The 15491-nt window shown below is 35.4% G+C and overlaps 1 protein-coding gene across 4 annotated transcripts in view; it reads right to left on the bottom strand.

Moving 5' to 3' along the window:
• The window catches only part of LOC150110513 (glycerol-3-phosphate acyltransferase 1, mitochondrial-like), a 297539-nt gene that overhangs the window by 16244 nt on the left and 265804 nt on the right, over positions 1-15491 (bottom strand). For 3 of the 4 annotated variants that reach the window (XM_090394365.1, XM_090394374.1, XM_090394356.1), the window contains exons 18-20: positions 14340-14417; positions 12461-12580; positions 5050-5173 (exon numbers count right to left, since the gene is read on the bottom strand). In XM_090394365.1, coding sequence (XP_090250491.1) covers positions 5050-5173; positions 12461-12580; positions 14340-14417 — 322 coding nt within the window. The remainder of the gene's footprint in view (positions 1-5049; positions 5174-12460; positions 12581-14339; positions 14418-15491) is intronic. The other variant, XM_090394381.1, reaches the window with a different exon arrangement.

Here is a 15491-nt window from a genome sequence, read left to right as displayed (position 1 = left end):
CCTAAAAATATGCTTTACTCAATCCCAGTTACAACATCTGATTCTGATAGTCAGGCTTCACTTATGCCAATAATCTTAAGCCAAAACAATTCAATAAAGCAACAAACTCAACTGCTTTGTTCCTGATGCTCTTGGCATTTTTGTATATACATAACAAATTCCCACCTAGCTTTTTCTTATACTTAAATCTATAGTCTGCATGGCCCTATTAGACAACTTTCTCTTTTTCTTTCTCGGATACACTCAAAAGGTCTGAACACAATGCTCACATTTCCATTCTTTCACCAGATACATAACCATGCTCAATATCATTCATTCATATGAAAGTTCAGCTGAGCATACCATAGCTGAGCTTGCTTTCAAATTCTCACCATTTCGCACATGATCATCTGGTTTCCTTGACTCTCTGCATTAGGTCTCACTCGATTAATAATTTTTCCAGGCTCCTGATGACCAATGCATTCAAGTGCAGATCATCCCTCTTATAGAAGTCATTGCTGCAATCAAACACATTATACATAGAAAAACTCGCATTCATTTCTTCTAAACAGCCTGTACACTGGGTCATTTGGTAATCACAACCCTCCTTCTTAATTCAGCACTGTCAATATCTTGGTAGCAAACCAACAGATCTTTCATATACTCTCACATACTATATATGATATACATAGTATGAGAAAGCTACTTAAATCATTAATTTCAACAAGAACCACCATCTCTTTAACTTTTCTTTTGTTTTTCTATTACATGTGTCATCTTTCATTTTTTCCTTCTGGGAAGCTAAAAGTAGCTTCCTAATGTTTCATACATTTCACATTTCTTTATTTCATGTCTGGCCAATTAAACAGAATGGGAGAGGAAAAGTTAGCAAAACAAGTTTGATACTAAAGCAGGAAACAGCCCCAGAGGAAGACCAAGCTCCAGATGCACTGATTCAGTCAGAAGTGTCTTAAAAGCCTGAAATGTTAGACACAACAATAATGAAGTGCAGACAAGTAACAGACTAATTTAGAAGAAAATTATTCACAGGAGATTACTAATAATGTAAGCTTAAATCATGTGGTGCCATTATAGTAGTTTATATACTCCTTGAGAGCACATACCAGGATACTGATGATGATAACATAAATTCAAAATAAAAACAAACATAGGCTAACGTTAGAAAAATAAATAAAGAAATATGCTCTTGTGTGTACAATTACACTTCAGGTGAAATTCATGACACACCTGGCTGAAATAATACTGTTTTATAAGGAAGTTTCTCATTTCCTATTACTTTGAAAAATAGTGCATCAGCAGAAGCATTTGAGAATGATGAAGACAGTACTGACTGCATTCATCATATATATTTTTCATTTTGTGAAACACCCATTCAGATTGTGAGTGCAGAATGCAGCCATATGTCTTTTTCAAAAGGGAACTTCAGATCATCATCAAATTCATGATATGTATCCTCATGGGATGTACGGGATGTTATTATAGTACATAATTAAGTTTGCATTATTGCTAACTTCCTATCAACAAATTTCTTTCAAATGGCCGTTATTTGTCATGTCTCCAATATCACCACATCTAACACCTCATAAACTGAGGTGCTGAAGCACTACAACTGCATCAATCCAGCTAGATCTTGGTTGTCCCAGGGTTCTCTTTCATGTCTTCAAACACCCGTTTTGTTAGCCTTTCCTCTTTCCACCAACACTCCCAAATCCATGGCCTCATCTGCATTCTCAATGGAGAATCTATAAAACAAATGAAATATTTCAGCTATTTAGGTACAATTTTTAGTGATGATGGAATATTACATATGGTAATAGATAATGAAATAAACAAAGCTTATGATGGAGAGGCAGTTGAATAAATTCATATGGAATAAGAAAAATTAGCCAAAGCAGTAAACAGTGCATAAGAGTGTTCAAACTAACCTTTAACTTTTGAATCTGAGAGTTGACTTAGAAATAAAACAGGTGATCAAATTGTTTGAAAGAAAAGTATGTTAGAAAGATCTATAACACAGAATAATTATGAGACAAATCAGGAGCATGAACATTATTAAGTTATGCCATCTGTTCTCTTAATATCCTTAGCATTCAAGAATGAATGAGAAGAATTAATCTAAGATGAGATGGTATGGTATGATCAAGTCAACAGAATGGGCAAGGAAAGATAAACAGAACAGTTATCTGATGCTGAGATGACAGGAAAAAGACTCAGAAGAAGACCAAGACCATGGTCTTCCTAGAATTGCCCCAGAAGCAGAAATATAAAATCTGACAATATTAGGGTGCTAATATTGTCAGATTTTATGTTCAAAGTGATAAAAGTTTGGAAGAAAATTGTTGATAAGCTTAATTATGTATTCACTGTATCCTATCACAGTTCTCCCTTGAGGGAACATATCAGGAAACTGATGATCTCCATGGGTGCTACTTCACTGAACTAAACACCACCATTCCTCAGTTGTTCTCCCATGTACAAACATGAGTAGTTGCTGGTCATTCCACCTATCTCTATTCTTTTAACAGCCTTCATCATACCATTTTTCCCAATGAATATTATTATTATTATTACTGTTCCGGGCAACTCCAAGGAGTCGACAGACTCATCGAGGGAGGCCCTAACATCATGTCAAGAACAACTATTCGACATTCACACAGTATCTATCATACCTTGCCCTGAACTCATTCACGGTTGTAGCACCCACAACAGACTCTGGAAGCTTATTCCACTCATTCACTACTCTCCAAGTAAAAAACCTAGCTCTAATACCCTTGTCAACCACGCTCTTGCCCAGCTTCCATTCATGCCCCCCTAGTCCTCCCACCACCAGTTATATTTACAAAAATATCTTCTGGATCAATTTTATAGAAACCCTTCAGTAATTTGAATGTCTCAATCATATCACCCCTCCTTCGCCTATCGACCAATTTCTGCAACCCACAAATCTTCAACCTATTCTCATAAGGTTCATTCCACAGACCTGCTATCATCTTGGTCACTCGTCTCTGGATCCTCTCCACTTCCTCCCCATCACGAAGAAACCCTGGTGCCCATAACTGGGCACAGTAGTCCAGATAGGGTCTTATCAAGGCTCGATACAGAGGAACAACAACTTGTTTGTCTCTGCATGTTAAAGTATTTTTCAGAAGCCAAGTGATTTGGTGAGCTGTTTTAGTCACTTTTGCAATGTGTCCCCTAAACTTCAATTCCCTATCCACCAACACTCCCAAATCCATGGCCTCATCAATCTCCTGGAGTACGGTTCCACCAATGCGATATACTGCTGCTATTCTTTTCACCCCAAAGTGCATAACCTTACACTTTGCCACATTAAATTGACATCCATTTTTCCTAGCCCCAGTCCTCCAAACTAACCAAATCATCCTGTAAAATTTTGACATCCTGTGCACTCATAATTGCTCTACCCAACTTTGCATCATCAGCAAACAGGTGAACACTTCCTCTCAAATCCTTTCCTATATCATTGATGAACAAATTGAAAAGCAGTGGTCCAAGAACAGAGCCCTGTGGCACTCCACTAGTCACAAGTCGTCTTTTAGACTCCACTCCTGAATAAACCACTCTCTGGTATCTCTCCTTCAACCACCCTCCTATCCATCTCACCAACCCTATATCTATCCCCATCTGCTCCAGTTTACTGATTAGGGTTCCATGTGGTATCCTATCTACCTATTATATCTATATAACACCCAACAGTTCAAAAAACATAGTAAAAGATTCCTTCTCACTCTTTTTCTAACCACCTGTTAACACACACATGCAATTGCTGTGCTATAGGTCTTTTGACATCTTGTGTAGAGGATTGAATATATAAATGGGAAAGTGGATGATAGAGTTCAACAGAGAGAGAGAGAATTTGCATATTTGCTATCCCTTAAAAGGGTCCTGAGTAAAATTTTACACAAGAAACTGGCAGTCTATTTTGAAGAAATTATTGGAGGCTGCCAATGTGTTTTTCCATACAAGGTCTACAACAGACCAGAACAGTGATAAGGCAGATAACAGAAAAAGTTGGTGGATTTGGTATAAATATAACCATTTGTTTGACTTTAAACATATATGACTAAGTGAAGTGAAACATAATAATGGTATATCTTGGAAACTTATACAAATAACAAAATCCACTTTTACTAAACCTCAGTAAAGTGCAAAAATCCTAAGCTTACAAGAGAATCAGGACCAGGACAAGAAATTATTACTATCCATTAACTGGAGGGAAATCTCATAAATGCATCTAAGGTAATTCAAAGCTTCTGGAGATTACGTTAACTGGAAAAGAACGAGTAAACAGAACTGACAAAGTCTGTGAAAGAAATTGAATTAAAATTCAATGAAAAAATAAACTAACTAAATACTTAAACATGAACAGAAACAAAAAAATAAGAATAGACAGTATATTACTAGTAAGGTTATAACCTACAAGTTAAGGAATCCCTTGAGCATCTCATATGTTACAACTATTAATAATGAAGAACTCAAGGAAAAATAATGCTACTTCTGGTCGCATAAATTTTTTGAGATTAGACTAATAACCAGTTTACTTGCCTGCATGGATGACATCTTTGCTCTCCAGAGGTTTAAATTCATTACACCGATGTTTGTGCAGGTCTTTAATGATTGTATTCCTGCTGTTAAAATATTCTGTTTAGTAGTTTTAACATTCAGTACATCTCATAATAATCAGCACTTGACTAAACCTCAATTAGACGTTAAGAGATATCATACCATACCTTAAAGGAACATCATAGCACTCAATTAACATGAATTCTCCACATTACTTCACAATATTTCGAATTTGTCAACCTTTCTGCCTACCACCTTAGAAAACAAATCTTGTTTTCCATATGTGCTTACCATTATCAATTAAGTAAATAAATATGAATGATGATTAGAAACATAGCCTCTCATCTATCATGTTGTGGATGCAATAAACTTTAGTGATAGTGAGAAGTGAAGGTAATATAATGATTATATTTAAAATACAATCATTATAAGCAACAATGATATGTAAAAGCAATGCTGTCTTACCTTCTTTTTCAGTACGAACTAACTTAAGCAAAGAACATGCTGCTAACCAATAAGATTCAACATAAGGACTTAGTATACATCTTAAAAACTGAAGTGCATTTACACTCTCTTCCTGAAGATTAACCTGAAAAGATACAGAAAATGGAAATAGAAAATACTTTTATTTTTAACAAAACTGATAAATTGATGATTTAACAAAATCATCAATTTATCAGTTTTGGGAGAGGGAAGCATACAAGACATATATTAATGAAACACAATCAAGTTTTCCAGATTACTAGCTTCCTTATCAATAATTTTCTTCCAAATTAATGTGTTATCAGGTTCCCAATATTTTCAGCTATTACTGGTCTTCTAAGGCCCTGCTAACTGCATCATCCACCTGGATCTCATGTCATCCTGGCATCAAACACTTCTTTTCTAACTTTTCCATTCTGTTTAAGAGATCATACTACATTAGCTATGCTCACACATTCCTGAATGTTAATATTCCTTCCTAATATCTTCACTTTAATATGGTTCTACTACTGATGTCTGTTAACTCTTAATTTTCTTAAAAATTCTCATGCCTGTCGTATCCAGTCTTTGCTTTAATGTATCTAATCTAACTTTCTGATTCATGTAAGTGAAAACTGGTTTGAACACTGTAAGTCAGGGATTCTTGCTAATTTTGCTCATATTCCATAATTTATTTCTTTTTTTATTTTTCCTGCTAACACCCTACCATATTGGCGTTGCTTATTTCTTATTTCCACATTTAATTTGCTAGTTTAATATATGATAAATACATGATAAATGTGTTGTTAAGAGAGCCGGATGTTCCTTGACCTCACCTGACACTCCAGTTCATTCTGCAAATTTCAATATTGTTGAGATCAGGACTCTGTGGAGGTCAGTCAAGTGTGTATATGACATTCATGTCCACAAACCACACAGCTACAGTAGCAACCTTATGACATGGTGCATTCTCTTGTTAAAATAGACAATGGTCGGTTCCATAAAAATGTCACAAAGTAGGACGCATTGCACTGCCCAGAATGTTCAGTACTTCTCAGAGATCAAAGTTCACGGCACCACAGCCAGAGGTCTGAGGCAAAACAAGACCATACAATCACATTGTTACCTCTGAATTTCATAGTTGGGGTTACACCCTCTGGTAAGACATTCACCAGGCATTTTCCACCACCCACACCTTAGTAAAGGATGCAACGTGATTTCTCATAACATAACAACTCCATAACACAGCTTTCCAAGTTTCCATGTCCCACTGTATGTCTTCTTTGCACCAATGAAGGCAATGCTGTATGTCAGTTTGGGTAACATTAAGCTAGCAAATTGCAGACCTACCATGGAAATCCATGTTGTGAGCCTCGGTTCTCAATATCTGTGTGCAGATTTGTGTTCCAGTCGATACCCAGAACCCCCCCCCCCCATTTAACATGTGGGCCGATAAATGGTGGTTTTACATATTATCCTTTGCCGAACATGCCCATGGCACCTTACAGTCAAGTTGTTTCAGTAAATGTGATGGGTCATCTACTGCGGGTAGCATTTGCAGTTGATTCCCTACACATCCATCTCAGTATGATATCATTGATTGTTGACCTGGGATGGCCCAATTTGTCAACAATTTGCAGAATAGATAGGCCTGCAACAAGGCATCCTACCAAATTCGTTAATTTCCCTTTTTGCAGCCATTTCACCCAGGGCACAGTTGCAAGCATCATATTCCTCCAATTTATATGAGTTACAAGCACATGATTCATTACATGGCATGGTGCACCTTGCCCATGGGGAAAAGGGGGGGTTGTCCGTTTGACTTCTTTGAAAGCAGTGTAGTAGTATGTTTCTGATGCTCATTTTCCTTCTTTCTTTCTTTCATTTGTATCATATTGTTTCTGCACTTTCTGAACAATTAGTAGGAGCCTTGTAAAGATTTGGTGCTAGGACTCCACACCCACAATGGATGCAACTATTTGACACTCAGAAATGGGTGCTCATACTAGTACTACAGAAGCCTTGGACCCTCAGTCATTCGCAACCAGCAGGGCTGAAAATGGGCGAAAGCGTATTCAAGGGAATTATATAAGGTATTTCCACAAGCATATGACAGCAATCAATGGGGTCCTGGACTGTATGGGAGTGGACATCCCTTGACCTCACAATGTGTTATGAAAAGTTGCACAGCACGCTTTTGTTTGAAAAGAGAACTGGTTAAGTAAACATCAAGCATATCTGTAAGGTTGGGTATTTAGGTCAGCAGATGGGCAATATACTTGGGATCAATGCTTACAGTAGAGAACAAATTAATCCAAACACTTACATTTTAAAGAAAAATTTTAATTTTGCAAGAAAATAAGTACAAAAATTGAACTCCAACTTTACCTAATAATTTCTATGTGCTTCTCTGTTCCTAATAAGTTCATTAATTTGCTTAGGCATTGACTCCACCAATATAGAACACATTTTTCTTATTTCTGCATCTCGAAAACAATGCTTTTATAATGGATTGTATTAAGTAATTCTTTGTCTCAATTTAATTTTCAAAGTCGCTTTTTCACTATAGCCCACAAATTTTCTATTGGGTTAATGTCAGAGAGTTATCTAGCCACTGAAATAATTGGATTTGTGATTTTTGAGAAACTCTTTCACTTTTTTTACTGAAGTGTGGCATGAAGCAAGATCCTGTTAGAATATGATTTCTTTGTCTTTCTGGATCTGTGGGACCATTCTTTTCTCCGATATTTTTATGTATTGGTCACTTTTCATCATATCATCAACATGCATGTGATCCTGGACCATCATGCTTAAAATAATCCCAGAACATCTTTTTAGCTGAGTGTTTAGGAGCTTATTGAAGGTGGGCAGGAGAAGTTTTTTCAACACTCCTTGGACGTGGCTCTCATTTGAGATGACCTTCTTCCACTTCTCAACAGTCCAATCTCTGTACACTTTTGCTCACTGGAGCCCTATTTTTCTGCATAGCCTTCATCAACAGTTGTTTCTTTTCCTTTTTTTTTTTTGTCTATGGGCAGTTCTCCTTGCTTCCAACAATCTTTGACAGACTATCATGTCAGAAACATTAATCCCACTAGTTGCAGAGTCTCTATTTAAGTCCACAGCAGAGAATCTTCAATTCATTTTGTTTTTCCTAACTAGTAAATGATCTTGAGTAAGTGTAGTTTTCCTTTTCTGTCAGGAGAAAAGGTACCTGTTTCCCTAAACCCCCTTTAAAATCAGTACCTAAATTAACAGTACCTAAACAAACACCACACTTCTTGGCAATTTGTCTTATTTCATGGATGTGTGCTGAGAAAGAGTACATATTTGTGAACACTTTCTTAAAGATGTATCCATTTTATAGCTACACAAAATGAATAAAACACAACGAATGTCAACTTGTTCACAGTATTAAAAATGCACAACACTGTTAATAAACATCGCAGAGATAGTTAAAACAAGCAGCACTCAACCAAAATAGTGAACTAAAACCTAAACCAAAAATAGCAAACCAAATCCAGAAACTTGATGAAAATTCAGCTTGTTCAGATTGATTTGTTCGCTACTGTATAACTTTCATGATCCAAAACTTTCACACTCTCTCCAACTCAGTCAAAAGGGAAGTCAAGTGCAGATATGGACAAGGGGTCACCTAGGTGAAGATGACTACTATTTTGAGAAATTAAACTGCAGATTCAAGGATAAGAGATTGAAGAAGTCAGAGTAATTTTCAGAATGGTAATCTACAGCAGCTGAACATAACTGAATGGGGCAAGGAAACCTTAAGCCTGAGGTGGTCAAAAAAAAGGAGAATTTTTGGTTTGGCATTCTTTGGCACACAATATCAGATCTCACAAAGGTGCAGGTGCAACCTTTGTAGCAAAAAGGGATTGTACAGAGTGTAATATGGACAGTCAAAGTCAACTGTGAACATATAGCTGCAACTGAAGTCAGAAAACAGAGATCAGTTCTGGATATCTGCAAGTAATAATGCACATCTTTTATGTAAGGTTCATGCTCCAAATCTTAGTGAAGAAGTGGATGTGAAAGCGATTCATTTATTTATTATTTATTTTTATTATTTTATTTTTTGCAGTGATATTATGAACTTTTATATTTTTCGTGGTTTATTTTGTGAATGACAGACATTTCCATACATGTTAGCTATATAGAGAACACTCTTTTTCCTTGTCATAATGTACGTGAGAGCTGTGATAATTAGGTTTTGATCTTGTGTACTATATAGCAATGCAGAACCCAACACTATAGTGTGTGATAGGTGAGCATTGCTCTTATTCCAGGTGCCATTTGAAATCATGGGGGAATTCTTTATTTTTTTTATTAAGTTATTAATATTAAGTACCTTTATTTTTGGCATTGAATTAGTGTCGACTAAAATCAGTAGTGGGCATTTTAAAATCTATATGAAGTACTATAGATATTTCTAAGTTTGACCCAAAGATGCCCAAGCAATTCAAAAGTTGTAAATGTAAATAACTCTTTTTTTTTTTTTTTTTTTTTTTTGGGGGGGGGGGGGGGGTCTTTTAGACATATTGTGCATTTCTACTACCCATTAAATGTCATAATAAATCAAAGGAAAGAAAAAAACAACATATTAACCATTTTTAAAGTACAAAAGATATATTTGTTAGCAAAAACTCGATACTAAAGAAAGGGTAATACCAGTCACAGTCAACCAGATTATTTAGTTTATAATTACTACTGTACCATACCCGTACTTTTTTGCAGATGGAACTCTACCCCAGGTGCCAATTTACCATACTATGGCACTAGCAGAACCATTTTACCTGCTGTATTCTAAAAGTGGAGGTGGTTTAGTTTTCTTTAAGTATTTTTGTCATGCTCTAAGTGTATTAGCCACACTGTAAGGGGGGGGGGGGAAGAGAGAGAGAGAGAAAGGTAGAGTCCTACTCTGGAGATAAAACATGGCATAGGCCTCTTCAGATACCCCTTGATTGAAATGCCACTTAATGGGTTTACGTGGCATTTCATACAACTAGAAAGGTTACTTTATAACAGAAATATCCAGTGAATTTGCCCATAATCCCATTTGGAAAAGACCGCAGAAAGTGGGGTTGAAAATTGACAGGAAGAGGCTGTGCATTTCACTTCAAATGCCCATTAGTGTATTTAACTGAGTGACAGTTAAATACACTAGTTGTGTTGTTCTTATTTACCTTATTCATTACTGTTTTTGTATTTTTATACAGGAAACCTCACTTAATGTGATTAATTAATCCATCAATTAATACTTGCTAAACGAAATCACGTTAAGTAAATGCAATAAACAATAGGAATAATTATATGAGGGATATCCAGAAAGTAAGTTCCAATGTGCTGTCAGAGAAACAAAAATATACTTACAAATAAAATTTTATTGGAAATTAAATAAGACATCTTTCACTATTTTTCAACATAATTCCTGCCATTGTTCAGGCACTTATCATAACAGGGCACCAATAGTTGTATACCTTCATTGTAGAAGGTTGTTGCCTATGACGCAAATCACGTATTGACTGCTTCTTTGACCTTGTCGTCGTTTTGAAACCACTGGCCACCGAGGAAAGATTTCAGATGTTTGAACAGGTGAAAGTCGCTTGGTGTGAGATCAGGACTATATGGAGGATGATGGAATTGTTCCCAGCTGAAGGTGGAGAGAGGTTGTTGTGTTATGCTGGCCGTGTGTGGGGCTGATTGCATGTTCTCCATAAACCTCAATAATTTGCTGATGAATTTCAGCTGCTTTAACATTCCTCAAGAAATGGATAACTGACCTAATTTCACATGAGGCAGGGGATTCAATTTTCTTAGACATTATAAACACACACACACACACACACACACACACACACACACACACACACCAAGAAGCATACGCACTGCGAGAATGTCTGAAAATGGCAGCAATGCCTTGCTAACAAATCAACAAACTCAGCACACATACACCATTGTGATTGCAGCACTGCAGTGAAAATATTTAAAAACGGAACTTACTTTCTGGACATCCCTTGTAATTCATTGTTAGCATAAATTTGAAAAAAAAAATAAAATAAAATAATAAAAAAAAAAAAATTCTGATCTATATTATAGGATAAAATCATCAAAGTTAATAAAAATTAATTGCTTAAAATTTTATTTAATGTCTAAACATATGATTGAACTACTTTTTTTACAAAAAAATTAAGTAACGATATTTGATTCGTGCTTGACTTTTTCATCTTGTCATGCAATTTGCAATAGCTGGTGATCGCTTATCAAGATTTGGATGGGCTTCGAAGCTTTGTTCCATATCAGGATCAGCAGCAAAACAAAATTTCCTTAGCATGCTCAATGTGATTGAAAACTAGCTCAGGTTCTTTTGCAGTTAGTTTCTTAGTCGTAACATTCCTTTCTTGTTTGCACTCCATATCATCTTCTTCTTCATGCGCATGCTGTTCTAGTTAAAGGAGACCATTCTCGCTTAACTCTTCTGAATGGGAATCAAGCAAGTTTTTTAGCTTTTCCTCTAACATAATTACTTTTCTCCTCTTTTTATTACTGCTGCTTTCTTTATCAGTCTTTCTTGTTTCCATATCAGGGATTGAATATAATAAAGCCTGATAGTATCTAAATTAAAGTAAAATGAAGGAAAAGTGATTGAGCAAAGAGTTTGCATGTGCATAAAGAGCTTTGAGTCAACTACTGAGTGTCGACACTCAGCAGTGCCACCACTCACTGCAGAATGGCGACAAAAAATTTTACGTAATGTAAAATAATCGCATTTACTAATTAAACACTCGCTTAAAGAAGGAAATAATATCATTTCACTCAATCGCGCATATCAAATTCACCTTAAGTGAGGTTTCCTGTATAATTCTTTAATTGTCACTATTTCATTGCATGGGATCTTGTTTTTGTGGCTTCCTTGTTTGCATTTTCTATGCATGTCATCCAAAGATTTCACTAAACAGGTGGAGACTGGGTGCCAATTGATTTCCAAAAGGAAGTAGGCTTTTCTGAAAACCTAACATAAAATCCTTTGCAAAATAACATGGCACAGAAGACTTTTTTAAAATAAAAAAAAAAATATGCAAGGATGAAAGGGGGAAGAGAAAGAAATTATAATCAAACCGAAAATGTGTCAATCTATTCATTTCAAGACCTAGAAACAGATCTGACAGAAAGAAGTTACTATGTCCACATCAGCACTGGATTATGAAGGTATTATCCTAGTAAATCATTTTGATGAAAGTCATACTTCTATAGAATCTTTTCAGAAATGTTCAAAGAATTTCAAGACATCATGATCAATACAAATAAATCTGTAGGTGAATGGATTTAACATAAAAAAGAAAAAAAATCAACTGCAAAGAGAAGAAAGTAAGCTACCATAAAAATTTATCTCATTTACCTTTATTTCAACATCCCTTTTGATAAGAGATTCTTCTTCTTCCTCATCACTATCATCTAAATCAGTAGCAAATCGATTCGCCCAAGCACAAGTTTCACCACCACCATTGTTGTGTATTTCCTAATGAAAATAAACACCACACAATTAGAAAAATCTCAACCATATAAATAAAATAGTCAATATGAATTTATAATTATTTTTAATGATAATCCTACCCACAAAAAGTTGTAAACCTACTGTATATTATTAATACAATAGGCAAAGAATCAGATAATCTGGAAACTTGGCTCTAGATGCTGGATTGGTACTTTTTTTTTTTTTTTTTAATGAACTCCAGGCCTTTAGTAATTAGGACAAGATCTCAGTTGGGCCCAGTTCAGTTCTTTTTGAATTAAAGCCTAAAGAAACTGAAGTTATGAGGCCATTATATTATTTCTGTTAACTGCACAAATTCTTCTGGGCTGGTTTGCTTGTTTTGTGAGGTGAAAAACTGCTAACTGCACAAAGAAATTTATTAATAATCTAAAAATATTCATAAAGCACATACATGCCAGTGGAATTTAAACCTGCAGCCTGCTGTTTGTAAAGTTGAGATGCTACTGTCTCTCAACAAATATGCTCTGTATCTAGTGACATGATATGCACTTTGATAGAAGTAACCATCAGGATTTAACATATGCCATCACCACTACCAGCTGCAGATTTGCTACCTGCCCTTGATGTCAGGAACGAGGATCTCTTAGACTATGAATTTTTTTTTTTTTTTTTTTTTTTTTTTTTAAATCTGATACCAAAATACCCCTGCAGTCTTTCACAACAATAAACTGGAAACAGTTTATTGTTGTGAACTAAACTAGGGAGGACTCACACCAAGCGATGATATTCATATCCCACCTGCCCATAGCAGGATGCACACCAGCCTGTTGGCTGAGGAATGGATATGCAAACTATTCGAACAACCAGTAAAGCATGTTATACGGGATAAAGATAAGAATATAATTTCTTGCCAATTAAAATTTATTTTCTAGCCAGATGTTTTTTCACTTGGCTAGAAAGTAAAACTTGTTATAAAATTTCTCTGAAATTACAAAAGCTGCAGTAAAAATACAGAGAACAATAATAATCCATTTATGTCTGAATCTGATATTTGTAACCCTAAAATTCAAATCACAAAAACTCTTAACTTCAATAATAGATGAAATACAGCATTCTCTATGCAAATAATATGCACACAATTTATTAGTAAAAGAAATATAGCAACTGCATCATAATTCAAATATTAAGGAAAATGTGATCTTCAAGGGATGACCCAGAAGTTCAAGATACTGCATAGTGATATTGCAAGAGGAGCATACTCCCTTCTAGGACATTCCTAGAAAGATTATACTAATGCAGGCAGTCTTTTGCTTACACAAATTTTCCTGAAATGGCTAGAAAACTGGTGAATTAAATTTTTTTTTATTTAATCCATTTATATTTTTCATACACCACTGAACAGCAATCTTCTGCAAAGCAGACAGCCCATATGGCTCACGTACCTACTTTCCTTAATGTTGATTTCGATACGGATATGGTATATTTTTAGTATGTTATTTAGTATTGTATATTTTTAATGTTTGCATGGCTCCTAATGACTTATAGTTTCTAAAAGACCAAAGAGAAAAAACAAATCACAGTTTATCCTTGTACTGAGCAACTTGAAGAGAAGAAATAAGCTACCAATGATTGATGGGTGAGGGGATTAAATCAGACTTATGTAAAATTCGAGTTACAAAAAGTTTGCAGATCCCATATGTAGACTACCTGCATTTAAATTATGCCATGCTTGCCATATTTATTTTATTAATATAATGATTCTAAAACAAAAATCCACACATACCTCAACAGTCTTAAAGTATTCCTCGGCAATAAGACTGTCTATGCTTTCATTAATGAGAGAAGTAAGACTTGTACAAGGCTGTCAAAATATGAAATCCAAATATTAATAATAGTAAGAAAAAAAAAACACTGAAAAAAAAATCAGATTATATTCTGAAAGTACATGATGATTTAAATTCAAAGAGGTTGAAGGCTTCTACAAATTAAATAAAATTAAACAAGAATTTTCTCAGTGTTTCTACATTCTGACTGTATCTGTTGTGAACTGTATAACAACATCACCCAGAATATCCATGGTGTCATAATATATGGTTTCTGCTTCTAGCTTGAGTTATTTAAACAAAACATCTACACCCTTTGTCCAAAAAGAAACCGAACTTTTGATAGAAAATAAAACACAGGCCAATTATAATTATTCAAATCATTTATTTCAATCAATATACTCTCCCTCAGCTTCAATACGGCATTTGGTATGGTCAATTAATTCATTAAATGACTTTTTTATATCAGTTTTTGGGATACTGTTGAGGGTCATGGTTACTGCTGCTTGAATGTTTTCAATGGTGTCGTACCGCTTTCCTTTCATCGGCAAATGAAGTCGGGGAAGAGAAAGAAGTCACAAGGTGTTAAATCAGGTGAATACGGCGAGTGATCCAACATCCAAACTTGGGTTTTGCTCAAAAACTGTCTCACAATGTTTGAACAATGAGACGGTGCATTATCGTGCAAAATTGACCAGCCGCCTGCATCATGATATTCATGCTCTAGGCGATGAATTCTTGCTATCAATTGCTTCAAAACTTCGAGATAAAACTCAACACTGATCGTTTGGCCTGGCAGAATGAATTCTTTGTGGATAATGCCCTTGGAATCATAGAAACAAATCAGCATTCTCTTTACTTTTGACTTCTCCAAGCAACTTTTTTTCGGATGCCCCTCTTCTGGTGGTCTCCACTCAGCACTCTGCTGCTTTGTTTCGGGCTCATACTCAAAACACTACATTTCGTCACCAGTCACGATCATTTCAAGGAAGTTCGAGTCCTTACAAGCGGTTTCAATCAGGTCCTTGCAGTGTTCAATTCGATACATTTTTTGGTCGTCGGTCAACTTGTGGGGTACAATTTACGCGAATTCAATTTATGAAGGCCCAAAC

Source organism: Typopeltis vanoorti, chromosome 1, assembly GCF_054136105.1.
Source record: "Typopeltis vanoorti isolate ZY-2024b chromosome 1, IOZ_Tvanoo_1.0, whole genome shotgun sequence".
In the NCBI taxonomy this organism is placed as follows: Eukaryota; Metazoa; Arthropoda; class Arachnida; order Uropygi; family Thelyphonidae; genus Typopeltis; species Typopeltis vanoorti.
This window is presented reverse-complemented; position numbering and strand designations above follow the sequence as displayed.